The following is a 26,887-nucleotide window of genomic DNA, read 5'->3' as shown; positions in this document are numbered from 1 at the left end:
AGCTAAGCTTTCTTTGAAGCTGACCTCCAGTTTTTAGTTAGAAGTGGGTTTTACAACTAGACCAGGAATATCTGAGAGACATATCAAGTATTTATTGGGCCCTTTGCTGCATTCTTATGGCCAAGTAGTACTCATATAGTACATTTACCATTACGGGGCTCAATTTGTTCTCTTCAGCCATCATGGAGTCATTAGCTATGCCAGTGTTCTTCCACCTGGCAACTTTAAAATGTGTGGACTTCAATTCCAAAATTTCTCAGCTTGGTTGAAGTCCACACATCTTAAAGGTGCCAAGACTGAAAAATGTTGAGCTATACTGACTGGGGATGATGGGAGCAGGAATTCAATACATTTGAGGCAGCAGGCTATGGAAGGCTGTTCTGCAAAACACATAAGGTTCCACCTGATTTCTCTAGGAAGTCACTAACACAGCACCTGTCTTGACTTAAAGGGATTTTGTATCAGGGATGGAAAATTCCAAGTATGGGATAATCTGACACTTTCCCTTACAAGTCTGCTTTCAGACTTGTAATGAAACAAAATATAGCCATAAGTGACAGGAAACGAAATTATTTTTTTTTTACCAAGTCTGCCAATAATATAGAGAGAGGAAATTAAGTCAGAGGGAGAAGGGAGAAAAGATAAATATTTGGAGGTCTTTTGACGGTTAAAGCTACTGATGGCTGAAAAGTTTGTTTTATTATAGGATTGAGAGTCTATTCACCGGTCAATGCAACATTCAAAATTGCCATTTGGATTTAAGTTCTACTTGGTCAAGTTGTTTAGGAAATGCTGGGATCTTTTGTCTTTATTTTTCACACAACAAACCTATGCACACACAAAAACATCTTTAAAAACTTGGAGCGTGGTTTGGGAGGGGTGTCCTGTTATACTCATGTATTTTTCCATGTTTTGTATTTAATTCATTTAATGCAAGGATCTCACATTCAAAAGCATCGTTTCTTCTTTTGAGAGAATTTTCTTTCCTTTGGTCTTTTGTTCCAGTTTGCTGTTTTCGTTCTCTTTGTCTGGCAGAGGCCTTCCTTCCTCATTACTCTTGCTTAGCAAAGAGAGCTGGTCTACCTGCTTGTCTGCCTGGTTGTACGGTCTTTCCAACTCCTCACTTGGCTGACAGACCCTTGCAGAATGCAGCCAGACCAAGCCCTCCTCCACAGTGGATGCCTCTTCTTAGGCAGACCCAGCCTCCTGGCCTGTCTCCCCTGGCCAAGACCCATCTTCCCATTGTGCGTCCTTGAAGAGCTTGGTATCATCTCAGAAGCAGACTCCAGACCTGGGTGCAAGAGTGAGTGGGGCTTCCTTGAAAGTGGCACCACTCAGCAAGAGGTTCTTCAAGTGCTGCCTGGATGACCTAAACCCTGCTGTTGTCAGAGGATTTACCAGGTTTGGCTAAGGTGAATTGTGAGGCTCCCACTACTAAGCCATTTCTTTTCCGGGATTGCTTCCCATATCCACCTTGCAGATCTACGTATGGCTTAAACACGATTTTGATGGGCAATATCTTCAGCACCAGCCTTTTATTTTTGCATATTTGTATGGCAGGATGAGAAGCTGTGATGCATAAAAGTTTTGCAAATTGGTCTTGAGGTTAAGGAAGCTTTGTTTGGGTGCTAATTCCATGCAAAATGTTACTTAGACACCGAGAAGCTTATCTAATTAAGGCATTTGTAAGCAGGCACATCTACTTTTTTGGGAGAAAGTACATAAGAGGAAGATTTGCTAGACAATGAGGAGGTTGGTATTGTGGTTGTGCTGTACACCAAAGATACTGTGTATCAGAAGACAGAATCCTGGAAGAAGGTGAAATCTGCAACTCAGCAACCAGCAGGATCAGAAAAGGAGCAGTGCAGAGTAGCCTGGTCAGTGAAAAGGATGGCATTTGGAGAGGACAGACCAGGAATCAGTGAGGAAAGCTTAACCAAGAGTCTGAAATTCCCCAAAAGGTTTGGGAAAGAGTTGTTTTACTCTTTTTTTTTCTGCCCCCCTCTCTAGGCTAACACTATATCCAGAAGTGAAGATAACTTTGAACTATCTGATAAGCTGAACATAAGATGAAAATATTAAGGAACCACCCAGATGTTTACTTGAAACCCAGTCTGATTGAATTGGCCAAGGATTTAATTCATCCTCACTCATGGCAGGTCACTTGGTAATTTTGGCCCAATTACTCAACCTAACTCACAGGTCTAGGAAGACAAAAGGTAGGAGGGAGCACTGTCAGCTTGAAAGGCAGAAAGGAACGATGTAACTCTAGCAAATAAGTTAGCAATGGACATTTGTTGGCCAAGAGTAAAGAAAGATTTTTAAAAGGGGGACTCAGGCAGTTTATAATAGTAGCTGCTCATTACTCAGTAACAAAGAATTAGCCATTACTTGGGGGGGGGGGAAGAGTCAGTCAGGTGGATATTTCATTAAATCTGTGTCCCTCCAAGATTTGTGGATTTATTTCCCAGAAAAACAGTTTCAGGAGGATAACTCACTCTTTCTCATAAATAAGCACAGGGCTTTTGTGCCAAGGCCTTCAACAGTTTCACCCCTCCTACTTGATCTTTTTCATTCTTGCAGGATACATTCTTTTCTTTTCTTTTTTTAAGCCTTCAAATTATAGCCATACTTCTGCTGTCGATCACCCCAAAGCAGGTTTTGTTTAAAGATCGCTCAGATTATATGCATTCTTATTAAATGACAACCCTCTATAGTTCTTCATTTCAGAAAATAGAAAGCGGCTCTGCTCCCAAGTTTATCAGAAGGGCAGCCAAATGCTAAATTATGCTGTAAGCTCTTGCACGGAGACACTACATTAATCAATGGGTCTTCTGGGAAAGTACATTTAGAATATGAGAAAGAATGGTACCATCTCTCTCAGCAGACACACGTGTCCCCTGGTCTAACAGAGTTAGGAATTTGATCGAGGTTCAAATACAAATGCAATATTTGAGATGTATATTGCCCCAATTCCAAAAATGTTTAGAAGATCCTTGAAAATCTGGTTATTTCCTATGATTCTGGTTTAGGGTAGAGGGCAAGGATTTTGTATGCTAAGTTGAAGATATCCCTTTAGATACATACAATTCTTTTTTTGGTATTTGGTTTTTACTGTTTTATGTTATTCACACCCAGAGTTTTCATGAAGTTGGACAGCTTTCTGAATTAAATAAATAAATGTATTTGAATTTGAATCATTTTATAAATATGTAATATATAAAGCAATGTCCTCTTGGTAAGTGGGTGGTGCATTTATAGAGCTATAGAGATCTCCTCCTTTAAGGAGTTAAATGCCTTCTGTGAGCTGAAGTGTTTGGGGTACTCTAATTTAGAAGAAAAAAACAACTAAGGGGATAATCTGGTGTAAGGCTTATAAAAATCACTCCCTGCTCAGAGAATACGATATATATTTTTAAATACTAGAACTCTTGTTGAAATCAAGTGGCAATGAAAATAATGGATCCATTTTGAATATCCATTTTGCCATTTATGATAAGGGGACATTTGTACTGTTCATCAATTTTAAAGATCCACCCTCCCTCCCTATCAGCCTTCATTATCTAAAGCAGGGATCTTCAAACTTGGCCCTTTTATGACTTGTGGACTTCAACTCCCAGAATTCCTCAGCCAGGCATGCTGACTCCTCAGCCAGGAGTTCTGGGAGTTGAAGTCCACAAGTCATAAAAGGGCCAAGTTTGAAGACCCCTGATCTAAAGGGAGATTTAAATCAGGCAGTCCTTCAAGGAAAAGCAACCCTCTCCAACTTAGTGCCTTCCAAGTAAGTTGGGAGGTCACCTCCTTCTCCAGACCAGTCAGCTGGCCAGTCTGGAAGCTGCAATCCAATCCTTTCATAGGACACCCTGTGAAACAAGGCTGAGGTTGAGAAATGCTTTTGAATACCGATTACCTTTGGTGATCTGGCCATGCAAAGTTTGGATGAGAGCAGTATTGTTGCTTTTAGCCCAGTTTTAGAAGAATTCTCCGAAGCATCTGGTGAGTAAAGACCTATTAATAACTAAAAGAGAGTCAATTTGGTGTAGTGGTTAAGACATCAGGCTAGAAACCAGGAGACTCTGAATTCATCCTGCCTTAGGTATGAAGCCAGCCATGTGATCCTGGACCAGTCACTCACTCTTGTCCTTAGGGAATGGGCGATAACAAGCCACTTCAGAAAAACTTTGCCAAGGAAACTGCAGGGACTAGTCCAGGTAGTTAATAATAATAATAATAATAATAATAATAATAACAACCCCCAGTGAGGCACTACCTTGACGTGGTTGTGGGGCTTGTGTACTCTGAGGAAGATGAGAGCTATGCCAGAGGTTCAACCATACTGGACAGGTCTCATCAGAGGAGTCAGACAAAGAGTGTCTCTCCCATAAAAAATATGGTGAGACGTAAATTTCAGAATGCCATACCGGCTCGGACGTCGCCCGGGTTAACAAGGTCCGCGCTAGATATTGGAGTTCCTGGATATCTGGTGAAAAATGGGTTACAGGACTCAGGACTGTTGGCTGAGCAACCAGGGCCAGCAGCTGCAGAACTACTGGAAGAAAAGGTGTTTACCCGTCGCAGATACACAGTGATGGAAAACAAAGAAATAATGATCTGTTACTACAGATCAAGTCCAACAAGACGAGGATATCTAAAACGAATGCACCAGTTCTGGAAAGAACAACATCCAGAATCAGAAATAACAGAACAGAGACTAGCAGATCAACGCCGATTTATAATACGAAATAAAGTATTTACAGAAACAGAATTGGACGAACTGCAAAGGTTTACCCAGGGCAAAGAAATCAAACCCTTACAAGAAGTAATTCAGAATGTAGAGGCAAACCAGGGGGAGTTGGCGTGAAAGAATCCAGTAGAGATATACAACTGTTCTCATTTGGAAACCAGGCACCTCTTCCTCAGGAAGAACAAAACCCTCTAACTAAAGAAATAAAAGAATTGAAACAAAGAATAACTGAGCATCTAGAACAGCACAAAAACAACAGAATAAGGCTGCCTGCATTGAAGCTTGTTTCAAAGAAACAGCTAGCACAAGCATTAAAAGATGCAAATACTGCAATAGCAAGTATAAGCACCAATTCACTGCAAGAAACAAACCAACTAATGTACAGCACAGCTGCAGTTATAACTGAATACCTGGGATGCAAAATCAACAAAGAAGAAAAACAAACAAACAGTGCACCACAAAAATGGAAGGTTAGACTAGAAAATAAGATCAGCAAGTTAAGATCACATGCAAGCAAGCTAGAACAGATGAAAGAAAAGAAGCTGAAGAACAAGAAGACCAAAGAATACCTAATCAAGAAATACCACTTAGAAACAAGGAAGATCAAGGAAGCACTGGAAATAATAAAGCAACAAATAACAGCTATAGCCAGGAAAATCAGTAGATATGAAGCTCGAATTGCAAACTATAGGCAGAACCTCCAATTTCAATCCAATCAGAAACGTTTCTACCAATCCATCAATGGAGAAACTGCAAGGAATCAGTCAGTACCTGACAAGGAAGAAACAGTGCAGTTCTGGAAGCAGATATGGGATAACCCAAAGAAATACAACAAGGATGCGGCTTGGTTAAAAGAGGTGGATGCAAATAAAACAGAAGTTGAAATGAAAGAACTAGTAATAACAACAAAAATGGTAGAAAAAAGAGCAAAGAAAATCAAAAATTGGTCAGCACCAGGTGAAGATGAACTGCATGGGTTTTGGTTGAAACATCTAACTGTTATACACCCACTCATTGCCAAGCAGTTCAACAATATACTACAAGGAGGAGAAATTGAAAAGTGGCTAACAACTGGGAAAACCTACCTAATAATGAAAAATCCAGCAAAAGGGGCAACACCAGGTAACTACAGGCCAATTACCTGCTTACCAACAACTTTCAAATTACTAACTGGTGTAGTAGCTGATGCAGTACAACAGCATCTAGTTGAAAACAATCTCTTTCCACCTGAGCAGAAAGGAAACCGCCCCAATAGCAGAGGAACAAAAGATCAACTCCTAATAGACAAAATGATCTTGGAAAACTGCAAGAGAAGGAAGACCAACCTGAATGTGGCATGGATTGACTACAAAAAGGCATTTGACTCTCTGCCACATGATTGGATAATAAAGTGCCTAGAAATAACAGGAGTCAGTAGAAACATCAGAAAATTTGTGCAAAGATCGATGGCACAATGGAAGACACAGTTGCAGATCAATGGTGAGAAGCTGGGAGAGGTTAATATCAAGAGAGGGATATTTCAAGGAGATTCATTATCACCATTACTATTTGTTATTGCACTGTTTCCTCTGTCAACAATACTGAATAACTCAGGACATGGCTATCAAACATCAAAAACATCTCCTAGACTATCCCACCTCCTTTACATGGATGATCTGAAGCTGTATGGAAAAACATCATCTGAAATAGAATCGCTGCTCAACACTGTCCGTATATATAGCCAAGATATTGTAATGGAGTTTGGCTTGGACAAATGTGCCACACTTACTATCAAACAAGGAAAAATAGTGAAAACTGAAGGAATCAAGATGCCCCACGAAAATAACATTAAGAGTCTGGATGAGGAAGAGTACTACAAATACTTGGGTATCCTTCAAGCTGACAACATCAAGCACACTGAAGTCAAGAAAAAGATTAGAGGTGAATACATCAAGAGAGTGAAGAAGATCGAAATCCAAACTCAATGGAGGAAATATAAAGGCAATCAACACCTGGGCAATCCCAGTCATTAGGTACACAGCTGGAATAGTGGACTGGACTCAAGCAGAACTAAAAGCAATGGATAGGCAGACCAGAAAAATAATGACAATGAATCATGCCCTTCATCCACGCAGTGACATTGATAGACTTTATCTACCAAGGCAAATAGGTGGGCGTGGAATGCTACAAGTACATCAGATGGTTGAAGAAGAAAAAATGGCTTTGGAAGAATATCTGAAGAACAATGATGAAGATGCACTGAAATTAGTATATCAGGAAGGCTTACTAACTACTGGAGAGACCAAACTGGCCTACAAGAAAGACCAAATGAAGAACAGAATAGAGGCATGGGAAGACAAAGCACTACATGGCCAATACATGAAAAAAATAGCTGGGAAAGCAGATAATAATAAAACCTGGCAATGGCTAAGAGCAGGAAAATTGAAGAAAGAGACCGAGGGACTAATTCTGACTGCACAAGACCAAGCCTTAAGGACCTTAAGGACAAATGCATACAAAGTCAAAATTGAGAAGACAGCAACAGACAGTAAGTGCCGCCTATGCAAAGAAGCTGAAGAAACAGTGGACCACTTGGTAAGCTGTTGCAAGAAGATTGCACAAACTGATTACAAGCAGCGGCATGACAAAGTAGCAACAATGGTGCATTGGAAGATCTGCAAAAAATATCATTTGCCTGTAAGCAAAAACTGGTGGGATCATAAAATAGAGAAAATCATAGAAAATGATAAAATTAAACTGCTCTGGGACTTCAGAATTCAAACAGACAAGCACCTGCAACATAACACCCCAGACTTAACATTGTCGATAAGAAAGACAAAAAAGTCTGGATAGTGGACGTGGCAGTGCCTGGAGATAGCAGAATAGAAGAGAAAGAACTGGAGAAGATAACAAAATACAAAGACCTACAAATAGAAATAGAAAGACTGTGGCAAAAGCAAGCAAGGGTAGTACCAATAGTCATAGGCTCCTTGGGTGCAATCCCAAGCACCACTTGAACACCATTGGCATTGACAAATTCTGCTATTAGTCAATTGCAAAAGGCGGCCTTACTAGGAACTGCTTCCATCCTGCGACGATATCTGTAATACCATCAAACATCCACATCTGCCTATCCCAGGTCCTGGGTAAGGACTCGATAGGTAGACAAAATGCCAAATCCAGTCTGAACATCTGGCTGACTGTGCAATGATAATAATAATAATAATAATAATAATAATACCAGTCATTAGGTACACAGCTGGAATAGTGGACTGGACTCAAGCAGAACTAAAAGCAATGGATAGGCAAGACCAGAAAAATAATGACAATGAATCATGCCCTTCATCCACGCAGTGACATTGATAGACTTTATCTACCAAGGCAAATAGGTGGGCGTGGAATGCTGCAAGTACATCAGATGGTTGAAGAAGAAAAAATGGCTTTGGAAGAATATCTGAAGGACAGTGATGAAGAGCACTGAAATTAGTATATCAGGAAGGCTTACTGACTACTGGAGAGACCAAACTGGCCTACAAGAAAGACCAAATGAAGAACAGAATAGAGGCATGGGAAGAGAAAGCACCACATGGCCAATACATTAAAAAAATAGCTGGGAAAGCAGATAATAACAAGACCTGGCAATGGCTAAGAGCAGGAAAATTGAAGAAAGAGACCGAGGGACTAATTCTGGCTGCACAAGACCAAGCCTTAAGGACAAATGCATACAAAGTCAAAATTGAGAAGACAGCAACAGACAATAAGTGCCGCCTATGCAAAGAAGCTGAAGAAACAGTGGACCACTTGGTAAGCTGTTGCAAGAAGATTGCACAACTGACTACAAGCAGCGGCATGACAAAGTAGCAACAATGGTGCATTGGAAGATCTGCAAAAAATATCATTTGCCTGTAAGCAAAAACTGGTGGGATCATAAAATAGAGAAAGTCATAGAAAATGATAAAATTAAACTGCTCTGGACTTCAGAATTCAAACAGACAAGCACCTGCAACATAACACCCCAGACTTAACAATTGTCGATAAGAAAGACAAAAAAGTCTGGATAGTGGACGTGGCAGTGCCTGGAGACAGCAGAATAGACGAGAAAGAACTGGAGAAGATAACAAAATACAAAGACCTACAAATAGAAATAGAAAGACTGTGGCAAAAGCAAGCAAGGGTAGTACCAATAGTCATAGGCTCCTTGGGTGCAATCCCCAAACAACTGGAGCACCACTTGAACACCATTGGCATTGACAAATTCGCTATTAGTCAATTGCAAAAGGCGGCCTTACTAGGAACTGCTTCCATCCTGCGACGATATCTGTAATACCATCAAACATCCACATCTGCCTATCCCAGGTCCTGGGTAAGGACTCGATAGGTAGACAAAATGCCAAATCCAGTCTGAACATCTGGCTGACTGTGCGATGATCCATAATAATAATAATGATGATAATATCTGCCTATCCCAGGTCCTGGATAAGGACTCGATAGGTAGACAAAATGCCAGATCCAGTCTGAACATCTGGCTGACTGTACGATGATCCATAATAATAATAAAAATCTGATTTGAAGGCACAAAAAACCCCCAAACAAATGTAAACTAAACTGTAAGGATAAATTTCTAGGTAAAATGCTATCACAGGGCAGACAACACTATTTTGTATTAAAAATGGAGATCTGCCTCTTGCACTCAATTTTGATGGAGGATTATAAAAAAGAGCCGTATGTCAGACCAGGTTAGTTCTCTGACCAGCCTTGCACCCGGCTCTCCAGGGATGCAGAAAAGACCTACGTGACTTTTTTTTCATGGAATTCATTAGGAAACTGAACTTGGGATCTTCGTGCAAAACACCCATCTACTACTAAACTACATTACTTCTAAAGGAGGAGGCTAAGTCTTGAGTCACTTGATTTGTGAGATGGGTGGCTATATAAAGTGAAAAATAAAAACATACTAGTGCTTGCTTACTGTTATGTCCCGAGCCTTGCAAACGGCTCGGGCATTTGCAGGCAGTCCCGGGCAGGTGCAAAGCTGCCCGGGACCAGACAGGCTGTCGCCAGAGCCGTGCGCATGCGCGGGTGCTGGCGCGGGAAAAGTAACCCATTTACCCGGGAGTTGCCTATATAAGAGGCTGCGAGGCGTTTGGGCGAGGCTGAAGCCATCTTCATGTAAGCTGAACGCTGAATAAAAGAAACTGAGAACTCCAGCTGCTTCTCGTGTCTGTTTCCCGCCACGGACTCAACACTGGCGACGAGGATGGGATGCCTTGCACTACCTGGAAAGGAAGAAGTGTAAGCTTACCCAAGGAGTCCTGAGCGGCGAAAGAGGAACGGCGTCGACTCGGCAGCTGCCCGCCAATCCGGTGCGCATTCGGGGGTAGGCTGGCTGATAGACCCGTCTCCTGAAGATCCGAAGATGGCGAAAATCGGAAGGCTTTCGGAATTCGACGTCTCACATCCAGAGCGGTGGGAGTCCTACGTATCCAGAATGGAGAACTACTTCAAGGCAAACCAAGTGAGGGAAGATAGCTTGAAGGCGGCCACCCTGCTTTGCATTTGCGGCCAAGACGCCTTCGAAATCGCAGAAAACCTTGCAGCACCTGTCCCAGTAGAGTCTGTAAGCTACGCAGACCTGAAGAAGCTGCTGAAGGAGCACTTCAACCCCAGGGTGTCCGTTATCTCATGGCGCCACACCTTCGAACAAAGAGATCAACGGTCCGGTGAGTCAGCCAAGGAATACATCGCCGCGTTACGGAAGGCCGCCAAGCCCTGCGAGTTCAAGGACCTCGAGGAACGACTGAGGGACCGATTCGTGTGCGGGTTAAGGCATCGCGAGCTACAACAGAGACTTTTCGCAAAGGAAGAATTATCCTTCCAAGACGCCTTAAGGGAAGTCACCGCAGAAGAAGCAGCAGGCGGCGCCGTCAAAAACATGCGGCCGATCAGAAACAGTGCAGAGGGTGCGTCCGTGCACCAGGAAGACGTCCGACGAAACTCCGAGGAGGATCCGGACGAGGAAGTCGACCGTCTACACCCCGCGAGGGAAGAGAACCAGAAGGGAAGCTCTTCGGCTCCGCTCAAGTGCATCGGCTGTGGAGGTCGCCACAGGAGAACCGACTGCAAGTTCCGCTCCGCTACCTGCCGGGCATGCGGTAAACAAGGGCATATTGCAGCTGTGTGCCTGGGCCGACGAAAGGCACAACCCCAAGAAGAACGCCTGAAGGGTACCAGATTCCCCAGCCAGAATAGGGTAGGTTTTTGCGCTTCGCGAAGAAGCATCTGTAGAACAGGCACACACAAGCCCATGAAGAAAAAGCTGTCACTCAACGTGAAGCTACAAGGGGTTCCATTATCTATGGAACTAGACACAGGGTCTGCCCTGTCCATCATTTCATTGCATACATTTAGGAAGATTTGTTCAGAAGTGGGTCTAAGGCCAAGTTAAGGCCTTCTGATATTGTATTAACAGATTTTCAGAACTCAAGAGTGTGTGTTAAGGGGGAGGCCACCCTTAACGTGCAATACAAGAGTTTTGAAGGTCCACTAGACTTATTAGTAGTAGGGGGTGAACGAACGAGTCTCATAGGACTCGATTGGTTTGAGGCCCTGGGGATACACGTCACAGGACTCAATAGCTTACAAACACTCGACCTACAGGAAGTCTGCACAGAATTTGCAGACGTTTTCAGCCCCCAGCTGGGCACATTCAAAGGACCACCTGTGTCCTTAAAGCTAGACCCCACTGTCACTCCCATTAGGATTAAAGCAAGAAGGGTCCCTTTTGCTTTAAAAAGTAGATTGCCTCTGCCAGTAGTAGAAGCTGACCCCGCGCCAGCTGTCAACATTCTATCAATCCAAGCCTTGCCCGAGCTCCCTCTTAGTGCCAGGGATGTTGCCGCTGAAACAGGTACAGATCACACACTTTCACGTGTCCGTTCCTGGGTTTTGTCCGGGTTGGCCTGAGCACTGCCCTAGTCCTGAGTTTCAGAGTTTCTGGTCCAAAAGGAACGAACTGTCCCTTTCTCAGGGTTGTCTGCTTTGGGGAAACAGAGTTGTCATTCCCACCTCAATGAGGACTAGGGTCTTAGAATCCCTCCACGAGGGTCATCCTGGCATTGTTCGTATGAAGGCTCTTGCACGAAGCCACTTGTGGTGGCCTGGTTTAGATAAAGATATTGAGGCTAAGGTACACGCATGCCACCTGTGCCAACGATCTCGCCCAGAGATGCCCCAAGCTCCTGTGCATAGATGGGAGGAAACACAGTCCCCATGGTCTAGGGTGCACATTGACTACGCTGGGCCCTTTCAGGGCCAGTTCTTCTTGGTCCTTGTTGACAGCCATTCAAAATGGCTTGAGGTTGTGCCTGTCTCATCCACCACCACTGCAAAGACTATTCAGGTACTGAGGGGGATTTTTGCTGCACACGGGCTGCCAGATGTCATTGTGTCCGACAACGGCCCTCAATTCACCTCCTCCGAATTCCAAGCTTTCTTACAGGCAACCTGATTCGTCATGCCACGTCTGCGCCTTTTCACCCGTCCACCAACGGTATGGCTGAACGCATGGTGCGCATCGCAAAGGACGCCTTGAAGAGACTCACCTACGGGGACTGGCATCACAGGTTGGCTGACTTTCTCCTTTCTTATCGCACCACACCGTCCACTTCTACAGGGAGAAGTCCAGCTGAACTTCGTTGGGGGCGCCAACTTACTACTAGACTTGACCGGTTGCATCCGGACAGACTGCCTTCATCTACCTCACATCCTAGGGCACCTAGACAACTACTTGTGGGTGCCCCGGTTTGGGCTCGCAATTACGGGCCTGGTCATACATGGGTCCCCGCTTCTGTGTCCAGGATCACAGGTCCTCTCTCCTACGACGTTGCCCTGGACAACGGTCGTGTCCTGTGTCGGCACATCGACCAACTTCGCTCTAGGCGAGACTTTTCTGCTGAGACTCCTGGGTCTTTTCCAGGGGGGGAGGGGGACCCTTTGGAGCAAAGGGAAGGGCAAGAGCTACTGCCCATCTCCACTGAGGGAGCCACAAACGGCTCGTCCCAAGGTTCTGCAATTGCTCCGAAAAGAAAGTCATGGAGCTTACCCACACAACAGGCACTCACGCCTACTCCAGCCAGGGAGTCACCCCGGGGGCATACTCACTTTCCACACACATCACACAGCACTCCAGCAACGGAGGATACCCGGGGGCATCCCAACAAATCATTCCCCGCAAGAGAACTGGCACACAATTCCCAAGGTTGGCCTGACCTTACCCCAAATCCTACAGGGGGTCAAACATACACAGAGTTAGTCGAGGAACCAAGTCCCGACTACAACAACCCTAGCACAAATCAGGGAACACCTGAGTTTTGGGAAAGTACAGAAACCCACACGAGCCCGAACACAGAATGGGGTTCAGGGAATGGACAGCCTCCTGACAGGTCTTGGACTGACCTAGGAGGTTCTACAGAGACGCCCAGCAGTGGCTATCACTTCAAGGGGCCTGAGGGTCTACAGCTAGGTAGGTCAACCAGGTCACAAAGTAACAGAAGCCCTGGCCTGACGAGCCCGGTGGGCAAGCAAGCAGGCCAGGCATCGGGGCACAGTCCTTGGAAGACACCAGGACACAATAGAGAGAACAGGCTCACGCCTCCCTCCAGTCAGGGGACTTATGCCAGTAACCCAGAGCTAAGAAGGTCACAGAGAGCAAAGAAATCTCCTAAGTATCTAGAAGATTACATAACATTGCTGGCAAGGCAAAAGCCAGTAATCAGTGGGAGCACTGGGGAGCAAAATGTCATATAAAATAAATGTTGTATGTTGGTAGTAGTTTTAGCCCGGGGGAAAGGGGTGTTATGTCCCGAGCCTTGCAAACGGCTCGGGCGTTTGCAGGCAGTCCCGGGCAGGTGCAAAGCTGCCCGGGACCAGACAGGCTGTCGCCAGCGCCGTGCGCATGCGCGGGTGCTGGCGCGGGAAAAGTAACCCATTTACCCGGGAGTTGCCTATATAAGAGGCTGCGAGGCGTTTGGGCGAGGGTGAAGCCATCTTCATGTAAGCTGAACGCTGAATAAATGAAACTGAGAACTCCAGCTGCTTCTCGTGTCTGTTTTCCCGCCACGGACTCAACACTTACTAATCTTACTTTATTTTTGTTTGCAAGACAAACTAATCCAGGGATTGCCATAGGGCATAGTAAAAAAAAACCTTCAAAATAACAGACATGATATTACAATTGAAGCTCTGCCTGTTTATTATGTGTGTCACATAACTTTGGCAGAATTTTAATGACACTATTCCGCCCCCCCCTCCACCTTGACCATACAATTAGGACATCACTGAATTAATTCATCACCATATTCTTTATGGGAGTTAAAGCAAAAATTAAAAAGCAAGTTACATATCTCAAAAGAGAGACTGTATGCTCTGTGTCATTACCCCTTTCTTGGAAAACCAAGATAAAAAAATCCCTAGATCAATCCTGAGCAATCCCTTAGCCTCTTAGGCAGTTCTCAAAACACTTTGCGGCATGGCTTTTTGTAAACAAATAAAACAATTCCATATTTATTGGATAGTGTTTTTCCCCAAATAATTATCTGTGAATTGAGAAGGTATCTTATATCCACAGGTAAAGCTGGAAGCTTTTAAAAACAAAGGAATTAACGAAGGCTTGCAAACATCACTGTTGCAAAGAGTGGCTGTGCTTGCAGATTGGCCTGAGTTTAATTGCTGGTTAGGAATGGCTGCTTGGTGAATTGCCCTTTTTGGAATTATCAAACAGGCTTGGCTCACTTTTGTTACCTTCTTTCTGCTGTTCTTCTTAGCTTATGTTCATCCAATCTTGTTCCCCCCTTCCTCTTCCCTTCCCTTCCAAATACAGCTATTCCTCAGCCTTGCCCTGCTCTGATCTTTTGTTCTTTTTGGCCATTTCTCCTGGAAGAAGAGATGGGAGTGTGTGGGCATGTGTGAATATAATTCTCTCCATGGGTGTTTTCTGTATGAGGCAGCAGTTGGCATATGCAGAGATCAAATCATTTTATAAATAAGGTGCCTTATTTTATACACAATTTCAATTAATAGTTTTTAATTGATTAATTGATTTCTTTTGTCCTGGCTCTGCCTTTTGTTGGGGGCAGTAATATATACATATGCACAGACATAGCTGTTCATTGGGGGAGAATAGCTTCAGTAGTAGCCCTCCTCCTTAGGAACAGCTTGCCCTCTGAAGCATATATAACCCCCATCATCATGGCTTTCAAGAAACAAAAGAAAACAGGGCTCTTATTGAGTCTTCTGGTTTATTATATTGTGGCACCACTTTTAAAATTCTGTAATTTTTAACTAATATTTTAGTTATCTTAATTTTCTTAGGTTTTGTGCATGTTGATGAACTCTGTAAGGTTCCCACGGACTAGCTGGATTCAGGCAAACAAGTTTTAAAAACAAACAGATCATTTCTGAGATCAATCCTCATAGCCTCACACTGTCCAGGAGAGATGCTCTTAGAATTCCTAGCCAGGAGAGTCAGAGCCCATGCTGACTGTCCTGCATATCTTAAGGATATTAGTTTGTTAACTGTGTTTCCCTTTCCACAGGTCCATTCTTATTTATGAAGCTCATGAATACAAACAGGGTTGATGCATGCATATAGGCAAATTTCCACTGATAAAGAATATTGAAATGAAGGGACTTTGGTGCTGAGTTTGGTTGTTTTCTTGCATGTTTCATTACCCACACTAAGTAACATCATCAGTGCTAGTAAGGAATGGGGTTTTCTCTCAATTTATATTTGCACTATTATGGAAAACAAAATACATTGTGCCCCACACTACATGTCAACTTGTTATGCAATCCTTGCTGATGCATGAAGCAGGAGCAGAAAGTCATCCAATCTATGAGAAGAGGAAGCGGACACTTTAGTGGATATGTGATCAGATTTGCTCTTACAGTATAAACAAGCCAATTCTCAAAGACTATCTTGTTTGAATATACATGACCAGAAGGGTGGACTTAATGACGTATGTCTGCAAAATATTTATATCAAAATAGAAGCATGTTTACAAAATGAACAAGAAAAAAGGAAGCCAAATCACCTGCCATGATCATCAGTTATGCCGTTTAAGCAAAGGATATATCTACACTTGTTAAACCTAATCCAAAGATCTATTGCAGGAGTTCTCGTACTTGCAAAACAAGTCAAAGCCTCATTGGCAGGCTGTGTTGCACCATCAAAAACCTATTTTCTTCCTTGACCTCTTTTCTACCCACTTGACTTGATGTTCACAAGACTACTTGCTATCAGATTCCAGTTTGAAGAATAAACCAAGTTTTGGACATGATGAAAAAAGATTTATTCAGATGATTATCATGGATTATTAAAGTTGCAAAGAAGCGGCCATTATCTTAAACCCTTTTTGGTTGACTTTCAGCTTAAACTCACAGTGATAAAGGAATAACTAAAAATCTGTTTAATAATTTGAATTTTAAGCTCCAAACACATTTCAGTGTTAACTCCCTAGAATTTCTCTTTATAAAAAAAAAAAAGCTAAGTGTTTCCATATGTGAGTTTACATTCAGACTTTAAAAGAACACTGAATTCTTTGTCTAAGGCAAAAAGGGAGGGGGGAAAATCAAGCTATATAGAAGCCTCTAGGGCACAGATCCCGAACCTTTTGGGCACCAGGGACTGGTTCTGTGGAGAGGTTTTTCCGCAGACCGGTGAGTGCATGGTTTTGTGTGCTGCCTGCATTTCACGGATGGGGCTTTGCTTGTTTGTGTGGACCAGTTCCTGGCATATTGCGGCCCGGTACCGGTCCATGGACCGAGGGTTGGGGACCCCTGCTCTAGAGTATGAGCACATCATTATTATAATGCTGTATTTTCCAGCTCATAGTGCTGGAGAGAGACTATATTGGCTACTGCTAATGTGAATCCTCAGATTTGTGCAAGGGAATTATCGCTGTTCTCGACGAAGTTGGAAGGAAAAAACAGTTTAGTAGCACCATATGGTACAGTATTTCAGTGGAGTTCAGAGTACTGTGCCCAAATTCTTCTTTGCATCAATAAATTCATCTAAAATCGAAAGCATTTAATGTAGCTGAAGTAATTAAATGTGGCACTAGTTACAGATGCATTTCATGTTAGGATTGTTAAAATTACATTATTAAAATTACATTCAAACATTATTTTAAATGCAAGATAATAATAATAATATAAATTGGAAGAGACCTTCGAGGTCATCTAGTCCAACCCCCTGCTCAGGCAGAAACCCTATACCATTTCAGAAAAATGGCTGTCCAATCTCTTCTTAAAAACTTCCAGTGTTGGAGCATTCACAGCTTCTGGAGGCAGGTTGTTCCACTGATTAATTGTTCTGTCAGGAAGTTTTTCCTTAGTTCTAGGTTGCTTCTCTCTTTGGTTAGTTTCCATCTGTTGGTTCTTGTCCTGCCTTCAAGTGCTTTGGAGAATAATTTTCAGGATTCGAGCAGAACCATGTCAACAGTAGTGCAACGTGCCAAAGACCATATGTGATATAAAATGGTTGATTATTGTCTATCTTTGGAACAGAAATGTGTCATTTTGGAACTGAAGCCCATTTGCATTGTTATAGCAGTGATGCATTAAACCCAATCCTGGTGCTTCAAACACTGGATGCCTCTCTATAAGCATTTTGTTGCTTTGGCTTTCTGCATTAAGTCTATTTCTGTCCCAAAGGTTTCATTCACTTATCTCCTTACCGAAACATCCAACTTGAGCCAGCAGTCTCAATCCCTTTAAATGTGTATGATAAAGTTGAAAGGATCCAAGGACATCTTCTGAAATGTGGGTCAGTTCTATATGTCTTCAATTTCTTAATTCACCAAGCTAACAAAACGGGAGAGGGGAAGTGCAGCTAAGCACATTATTCTGGAATATATATGCTATCACTAAAGCCAAGTAACCCACTGATTACAACCTAGTCTTGACCTTGTTAAAAATCATGTTCTTTGCCCAAATATGGTAAGCAGGCAGGAAAATGTATTAGGATTAAAGCAGCAACTGCTTACAAGGATAAAAAATGCAAGCTACTGCCTAAATAAAAGATTGTAAGGCAAAAATTAAAGTATGATCATTAAAAAAACAGATAAACACAAGCACATTAAGAAAATAATAAGATGGTGAATCAAAAAGAACTATTACTATCACTTACAGGGCAAAGAAGAGAATAAAAATTGACTTAACTGGCACAAAGCACAGTGAAATCAGACAATGAATTTTCATATGATTTTGTTTGAAAGAACTGGAGACAAAATGCCTTGTGTCCCTCCTAGACCTCTGCGTGTCTTCAAAATCTACTCTAGAGGAATGCCACATGTTACAATTTTATTTGAACACAATGATCAACAAAATATTGAAAATAACAAACACTGAGATAAGTAACATCGAATACAAAAGTGTAATAATAATTATTCCAGAACAAATTTCAGTGTACATGTAGTCCTCGACTTATGACCATAATTGAGCCCAAAATTTCTGTTGCTAAGTGAAATATTTGAGTTTTGCTCCATTTTACGACCTTTCTTGCCACAGTTGTTAAGTGAATCACTGCAGCTGTTAAGTAACACAGTTGTTAACAGAATCTGGTTTCCCCACTGACTTTGCTTGTCAGACAGACGCAGAAGCTGATCATACGACCCCAAGGCATTGCAAATATGAGTCAGTTGCCAAGCTTCTGAATTTTGCTCACTTTTGTTCACGGGAATACTGCAACGGTCGTTAAGTGTGAATAATGGTCGGAAGTCACTTTTTCAGTGCTGTTGTAACTTCAGTCACTAAATTAACTGTTGTAAATCAAGGACTATCTGTACATGTTCCAGAATAGAAAAAAGGTAGAAGCCTACTTGCAGTGGAGTCTGTTACCTAACATCTTGGGTACCTATTTGCAAAAATTCCAATTTGCTTCTGCATACAAATAAATTTCTGGTTGACCATCATCAGAGTATTTCTGCCTGGAGTACAATAACATTTATAATATTCATTCCCTATTACTTTATGTATCCCAGCCACATTTTGGTGGTGGCAGCTCAGCCAGATGAAGAAGGGTGTCAGTTCAGTTTCCAACTGTATGCAGTTCTTGCACTAGAGTAAGTTGATAATAACATAACATATAAAAATATTAGATTGAACTTCTATTTCTACATTAGCAAGTTTTGTTGAAAGATACCTAATGAATTTTCCCGATTCTTCAACATTCCATCTTGGCAACAATTCCAGTTATAATCATCATTTTAATACTTCTTAATATGTCATTAGGTACCTTTCTGCTGCTGTTGAAATATCATTAAACATGCTTTCCCTTATGCCCTGTAGATTGCTGTGAAGTTATTTTGGGCTAGGAGAATATTCTACACTATTCAGAGAAGGGTTTTTAATAAACTGCTTAGTGGGAGAGCAAATCACTGCCTTTCTTTTTCTGATTATCAAAATAAAAATGTATGGCAAATTAATGAGTTCTTCTGTATTTTTAATGCAGACATCAAATGTAATACATAAAGTTTATTTGCCTGGTCATTTTTCAAGTCCAACAATTAGGAAGGTAGTTTGTTTTGGATGAGACAATATTCCTTCTGAAGGAAAAATCTATATATTTGGGGGGCTGTACTTGATTCTGTTGTGTCACTGGAACTCACATGATGGTAAGTGGCAAGAAAGCTCATAGCCAACTTTGCTGGCTTTATCAGCTATGATACTATGTAGACTGAGACAGACCAGATTCAGTAATCTCAATAGTCTATGACATAATAATGACTTCACTTTCACTTTTCAGATTAAATTGTGTATCAGAATTCATTTTTCAAAGCAGATCATCAGTTTGGATTAGTTATCTCCAATCTATCAATGTGATGGGTTCTCCTCACTCCTACCCTTTATATCTGCCTGTGTCAATTAGAACAGCTCAGCTTGGTGCTTTGTGTGGCTTCGACGAACTAAGTCATTGTTCAAAACTGGAACTATAGATCTTCTATTAATAATCTCTTTATTGCAATGGACAGTGCACTGGAGTCCTGTTGAACTTAGTCTGGATTCTGCAAAGAGCACAGAATACAATCATCCAATTATTAGATAGGACCTCTGGGCCTGAAAATACTAGACTGCCTGTTTGTAAGCTATCAAGCCCAATTTAAGGTGCTGACATTGCCATGTCCAATACCATTTTGCCCACTATAAGGAATACATAACTCTTACAACAAAACAGTCAGGAGGACAATTTCTTGGTGGATAGCACCCCCTCCTTTTAAATCACAAAAAGCATGCCTGTTTACTCAAATGTCTCCAACGCATACTGCAATACATTTAATTTTTTGTATTTAGGATAGATGGTCCTATTGATTTTAATTTTACCTAGATCACTCTGGTTTTGAAATATATATTAACAATAATACATGACATACACAGAGAGTGTGTGTGCATATATAGAGACACACATATACGGACACATATAAATATCAGACTTACCTATTTCATAGTGCAAGCCTACTTGTATGAATAAAAAAAAGTTCCATTATAGTGGGGCTTAATTTTTAGTTTTACTTCCTTCACTATTTAACCAATGCTCATCTATATCAATGAAACTAGGAAAGGTTGTATTGAGCAATGCAGTTCAGTGGCACCTTTATGCAAATGATATCCAATTGTATTAATTCCTATACATCTAAACATGAGACAGCTACTTAAATTCTGGAGACCCAATAATAACTTGCCTCCTTACCATGAATTCAGTAGGTGATATTTGCTTCTAGGTTTTACCACTTTTCCTAATATAGCCAGCTGTTTTAAGGATAATTTCAGCATGTGTTGTGTTCATTTGAGCATTTGTTATGAAGAAATATATGTACTAAAACAAAAAAGCAACGTCATTCTTGGAAACAAATGCCATATTTAAAAAGGAATTTGATTTCAAACAAGCTGTGGCTATTACCATGTTTCCCTGGAACACCTACCCTGAAGATAATCCCTAGCTTCATTTTTGGGGGTGCGCCTAATATAAGCCCTACCCCCAAAATAAGCCCTAGTTTGGAGGCGAGGCACATGCCTAAAAATCAAACTAGGGTGGGGATGGTGGATGGAGCTGCCCCATGCACCCCACACTCACTTACCGTTGCAGCCAGGCCTGCCATGAATCAACAGCTGCCTCGCGGGCCCACTTCTCCAGCCGCTTGTAGCTCAGTTCTCGGCTGCAGAGGCCTTTCTGAAAGGCCTCTGATGGTGAAATGCAGGCGGTGTGGGTGTGCCCCGCATGTCAATCTGGAGCTCCATTCTGAGCTGCAGAGGCATTTCCTGATGGCCTCTGACAGCGAAATGGAGGCCAGAGGCGGCATGCACAAGCGGCCACAGAAGTAGCTGGGCAGGGCTGCCGGTGCCGCTGCTTGAGGTGAGACCATGGAAAAGACATTCCCCGAAAATAAGACCTGGTGCCTCTTTTGGAGGCAAAAAAAAGGACCAGGTCTTATTTTCAGGGAAACACGGTAAAAGGAAAAAGTCCCAATGGAGTCAATCTGTCTCAAAAAACAGAAGTAAGAATAAACATCACCAAATAATATAAAATTCAAATCAGATGCAAGAAGAGTGTTCTTAGTGAAATCACTGTATTAACAGGTCAAACAGAAACGTAATAAGTAAAGGTTTATCAGTAAAAACATTTCAAACTATATCACTAGAATCTCACAGTAATATTATTGCCAAAAATTCACAGTCGAAATTATTCTGAATAAAAGATGAGATTTGAATGGAGCACCATTTTGTTTTTATAATAAGAAATAAAAATACATATTGGTTTTAAAGTTTAGAACTTCAGAGTTTCTATAGCATTCCAGTTTCAACTCAACTGAATATTTCTTTTTCTGATTCAGTATAAAATAAATATTAATTTTCTGAAAGAATATGCAATTCCCAGTTGCTAAAAGTGAGGCCAGTACTGCATGTTTTTTAAATGAAATGAACAACAAAACGTTATAAAAAAACAACCCCCACTATTTTAATAGTGCTACAGATCACTTTGAAGGGTAAAATTGCTCAACCCTAGAACAAGGACCTTATCTCAAGGAAAGGTATCTTATATCTCTGCAGCAACTAGTATTTCAATGGGTTTGGGAAAATAAAATGCAAAATTCCTGCCTGCAGCAAGTTGGAGTAGATTTACAACTGGAAAGGTATTTAAACCTTGAGGATGGTTGTCTTTTGAATTTTAGATAATTACATTGAGGTTGAGATTTGGTGGCCTGGTTGCCTGACCAGCAAACAATCAGATGCAAATTATTTAAAAGTTTGTATGGTCTGTATCCTGTCTCTCCTCCAAAAATTCACGGTGGTAGTTATCTATATAGCACTCTTGTCTCACCACAACCATCCTATGGAATAAGTTGGCTTGCAAGTGTTGCAGCTCTTGTCTAATTGATTTATATTTATATGTTAAATTTATTTGCCGCCCATTTCGCCATGGGACTACTCTAGGTGGCTTACAACGATAAAAACAAATAAAAAGTGTAAACACATCAGTAGGAAAGTAATATATAACTGCAAGTAGATTTGACCATTTCCAAGGTTCTAAAAATTTTAATAGCTCCAAGAAGTGTTATGCAAATGTAGGAGTAATTGTACAAGAATAAAATTGAAAATATTGTACTTTATTTGCACACACGCACACAAAAAGCTGTAACAAGGCACACCAAGCAGAAGAAAAACACATATGTGGATAAACTGGTTACTGTTGACATACAATATAACTTTCTTGTATATGCAGCTTTGAAGTTTCTCACCCACATTTGCTGCTACGGAGAAGAATATACTGTCGCAACTGGTTAAGAAACTAAGAAAACTACCCACTGATACAAGACACATAAGCAAAACTAAGGGTCTCTGTATTCCAACACAAATTTTAGTGCAAACACAGCTAGAACAAAACAAGATATGTTCTGTTCCCAAAGGAGAAAGAAAGCAAAAGAGCACATTTTCCAAAGTATTTCACTTAAGGAGGAACACAATAGGCAAATTATAAAAAAGCTGCTATACGATTTACAAATACAACAGTTCTGATGCATCAAATAGGGATCAGAGGAAAACAGAAGTGGGATAGAGTATTAATTGTTCTGGATCAATTGTTCTGCAGTTATAGTTATACAAAAACTATAATTATTTTTGTATAACTATAACTGCAAATATTGCAGTTTGTAGCAGATATGTAAAATATTTTTCTGAAGAAGTAAAAAAATCAGAGTAGTATGTTTTTAAATTTATATTTGACAAGCTACACAAGTTGAAATAAATTAAATGGTTCATGAGATCCCAATTAATTTTCTACCAATTGAAGCACACAACCCATATTTGAATAAACCTTTTTCTTTAGTACTAGCATCCTCAGAAACAATGCTTTTACAAATAATGGGCATACGGTTAGACTAAGAGTCCCTTTAATTACTAAATGCAGTAGCCTGTAGCAGTATGCTACTTTGAAAAGCAGAAACCTGGAACAAGGTCGTGTTAGCCTATTTCATAATCCAACCCAGATTAAAATGGCCTTGATCACCATGATCAGAAAATATAAATCAAATGCAAGATCCTACACATACTCTTCACTGTTACACTAAGTTTCCACAAGCTCTTGAACACAACTTGCAGATCAGACTAAGAACTTCTGAGTTAATAAAAAATCCAGCTGTTAATTCTAGGGCAAGGTTCAGCTTAACCACTATATTTATTGCAGTGATTAATTCAAAGTTACTGGATTTTTTAAAATACTAAAATGTTAATTAAAAAAAAGCAAAGTGAAGATGACTCTGATTAATGAAACAAGAAATGGCTTTTCTGAAGAGCTATTTCTTCTTTGCTGTACCGATAGGGCAACCTTGCCTTGCATCCAACAGACCTGCTAGACCAGAGATCCCCAAGCTTTTGGGCACCAGGGAGGGCGGTTTTTCCACAGACTGGCAGGGCATGGTTTCATGCGCTGCCTGGATCCTGCACGTGCGTGGATGGAGCTTCACTTGCTTGCACAGCATGGTTCCTGACAGACCACAGACCGATGCCGATCTGCAACCTAAGAACTGGGGACCTCTATACCACACTATAAGTTTCATCTACTGTCAATATACCTGAAACTATTTTTTTCCTGTTTTAGAATTATTTTTGATTTATATTCTTTTTTGGCAAATTTAATTATCTAATTATTCCCACATGATTAATCTATTAAAATATTTTAATTTGGAGGCAATCCTGGAACCAACTATTGGTATAGAACTTCTTAATGCACGTGATTTAAAAATACAGAAGTGACATGTTATATGATTTCCCCTGTTACTTATGATTTTTCCTCTTAAAACAGTTTTGATATAAAAAGTGGCATAGAAGATAGTGAACTGTGAAAAGTAGTACTTTTTTGTTGAGAATGCAGTTATACTGAATCAATTTTTGGTATCTAAGTGCTCATATTAATCAAGAAGAAAAAAGCTAGCAAGCTACTTTACTGTAAATTAGAAACTGAATAGAATTTAAAAGTTAATGCCCAATAGCTTTCTTATATTAATATTATAATAGAAAGTATACATATTTTGTAAGTGACAAATTATAATGGATGAAAAATGTGACTTTGTGTTCTGTTCATGTTTCAAGAGGTATTCACAACTAACTGGAGGCAGCATCATAAACACAATAAGCTCAAAGTACATTAAAAGCTGAACACTGATGTGCTTACCGTGGTATACTGTAACAAATACACAAAAAATCACAATGTGAGTTTACTAGGGATTCTGAACTCTATTCACTTTGCCTTAATTGGTTCCCGCTCCAACCATCGTACTCTAACCTTTTGCTTATAATGATATTCCTTCAGAAAGTCCTGCAACATTGTTGGCAAAGGAAGACAATCAATCCCATCATATGAAGTGTACCTGCAAATTACTGCCCGGCAGATATATTGCAAGCTAAAAGGAAAAGTTCTATTTAGAGAAACTGTAAGTAGCGGTTCAAAAAACATGCAAGAAATAGGATCTTTGTAGTGTTCCAGAAGCCCTGTTACAGTAGAGGAGTGAAACACACAGGGATCATGAGCATCAAAACTGAAGTTGTGATTCCATTGCTCGATGCGTGCATGTAAAGACCGGTTATAACGGCGGAAACTCACTGAGAAGAGGTAGTCTTCTTGAGCAGAGTCCCTGAGCAAAAAAGTGCCTTCAGGTTTTCCTTCTAGAAGTGCTTCTGCTTCATAACGGTCCATCACACCCCAGTAGCATGGATTACTGGTAATCTGAAGTAAGTCTGGCACTAGGCAGTGAATATAATCAATCTGAGTATGTACTTTCCAAGCTCCTTGTCTGCTGATGTGGCTATGGCTCTCACCAGATATTTGGCGCTGCTTTTGTCTACGTGACTGCAAGCAGAGAGTAGTTGTGTCTTCCTCCAAATCACAACTTCCTTGCGTTGTTGAATTGCAGTCTCCCATCAGTTCAGACATGCCAGGGGGCAGCTTTGGCCCTAATTTATATAATGGATTAACCTGTGCAGTAGCTTCAAAAGTATGTATCTGAGCGTTGGGAGGAGGATCCACCCCTTCTTCTATACTGAGCCTTCGTCTCTCTCTCAGCCTGTCTTCCTCATCTTCTGTAGAAGCCAAGGAGGAGTCAAATGCATCAAAAATGGCAGAATGTGGGCTCACTGGAGCTGTGTGCTGCTTAATTAAATGCCACTTTTGGGCCAGATCTGACCCAGCAGGAAAAGGACATTTTTCTAACATTAGTTCAGAAAGATGGATCTTCCTTTTGTTGGAAAAAAGAGGCTTAGATTGTTTACAGTATGTTCTCATAGGGAAACATAAGCCTACAGTTTCCTGCAATCTTTGCCTCAGAGAACGATTTCCTATGGTTCTGCTAGAGATGCTATCGGTATCGTTAACTGAGCTCACACCGTATCTTCTTTCCCTCCTTTGCAAGTGAGAACAGCCAAATCTTTTATCACTTTCCAAAGAGCTCTGGGTTTTTGTAGAGCAGGAATGTTTCTTTTTCCCACCCCATGGAGCATGCCTTGAGTAAGAATCCCTTCGTGCAAATTTAGCTCCCGAGGCAACATTTAAGTCAATCTCTTTCTCAATGCTTATTTCAACAATCTGAGGGATTTCTGTGGCACAGTTTTGATTCTTCCTCGAAAAGCCTTTTGAAATATTTAGATTAAGTTGCAAAGGACTGCTAGGTTGCTGCTGAGTTGGACCAGGCACGCAAACACTTTTATCTCTAACAGATGCACTATTGGAATTTATGTCTACATTTTCATTTCTATTTCCACCTTCAGGATTAAAGAGACTTTGGCATCTGTACTTGAAGCTGTTCCACATTTTCCCAACTTTACCCATGGATTATGTTACCTACATCACAAAGACAGAAAGACAATTAATTTAGGAAAGTCACTTATTGAATAAAGAATAAATAGTTGAATATTTAATTCATGAATAAAATGAAAGTAATTTATCTCACTTTCAGTTTATATCTATCAATAAAAGATTAAGCAACTGAAATAATTGTGTTCCTTTAATACAAATTGACTATATTACTTTAATTGGGAAGAACACTAATTTTTTTCCTCCCAGCATTCCAGTGCTTTACTACTGTTTCCATATGCCTAACATATATCTGTAAATAAATATATCAATAATTCCAAATGTGTGCAGTTTTACATTTATATTGACTTGAGACATATCATAAGCACCAATCATTGTTACAGGAAAGGGTTAATAATTAGAGCTACTAAAATAAGCAGCAGTAATTGTACACACATGCCTAACTAGCCAGTATCTGCCTCCGTTGGATATATAAATATCATGTTGTCAGGTACAGATACAAGATACGTATTACTATTGTCCTTGTCATGTCAATTTCTGGGTGACTATAGCAGAAAGTTCCCAAATGACAAGAGGACTATTATAAATGCTCAGGCCTAATTTTACTACTGGAGTGCAGTTGGTTTTCATGTTAGTATGCAGTTTAAGGTGAGAACTTTCCAGATGAAAGTAAGATTTCAAGTCTCTCATGAGAACTCTAAGCATGTCATAGAGCTTAGATATGACAGACTTTGAACATCTACATCTCTGTGTGTGTTTGCATGTGAGAGCATGTGTAAAATTTAGACTGAGATTTCAACATTGAA

The 26,887-nt window shown here is 40.9% G+C and overlaps 1 protein-coding gene across 8 annotated transcripts in view; it reads right to left on the bottom strand.

Annotated features, from left to right (window-relative positions):
- The window catches only part of SOCS5 (suppressor of cytokine signaling 5), a 56,081-nt gene that overhangs the window by 12,676 nt on the left and 16,518 nt on the right, over nt 1-26,887 (bottom strand). For 4 of the 8 annotated variants that reach the window (XM_039347489.1, XM_039347490.1, XM_039347487.1 and 1 more), the window contains one exon: nt 21,329-26,108. The exons of 2 other annotated variants lie outside the window; for them this stretch is intronic. In XM_039347489.1, the coding sequence (XP_039203423.1) occupies nt 24,513-26,096 (1,584 nt within the window). In that variant the 5' untranslated portion in view covers nt 26,097-26,108 and the 3' untranslated portion in view covers nt 21,329-24,512. Of the gene's footprint in view, nt 1-17,457; nt 17,585-21,328; nt 26,109-26,887 lie in introns of those variants that run through there. 2 more of the 8 variants (XR_005557215.1, XR_005557216.1) reach the window with 1 other exon arrangement.

Source organism: Crotalus tigris, unplaced genomic scaffold, assembly GCF_016545835.1.
Source record: "Crotalus tigris isolate CLP2741 ecotype Arizona unplaced genomic scaffold, ASM1654583v1 scf7180000018081.1164505, whole genome shotgun sequence".
Lineage (NCBI taxonomy): Eukaryota > Metazoa > Chordata > Lepidosauria > Squamata > Viperidae > Crotalus > Crotalus tigris.
The sequence above is the reverse complement of the archived record's forward strand: the minus strand, read 5'-3'. Positions and strand labels throughout refer to the sequence as shown.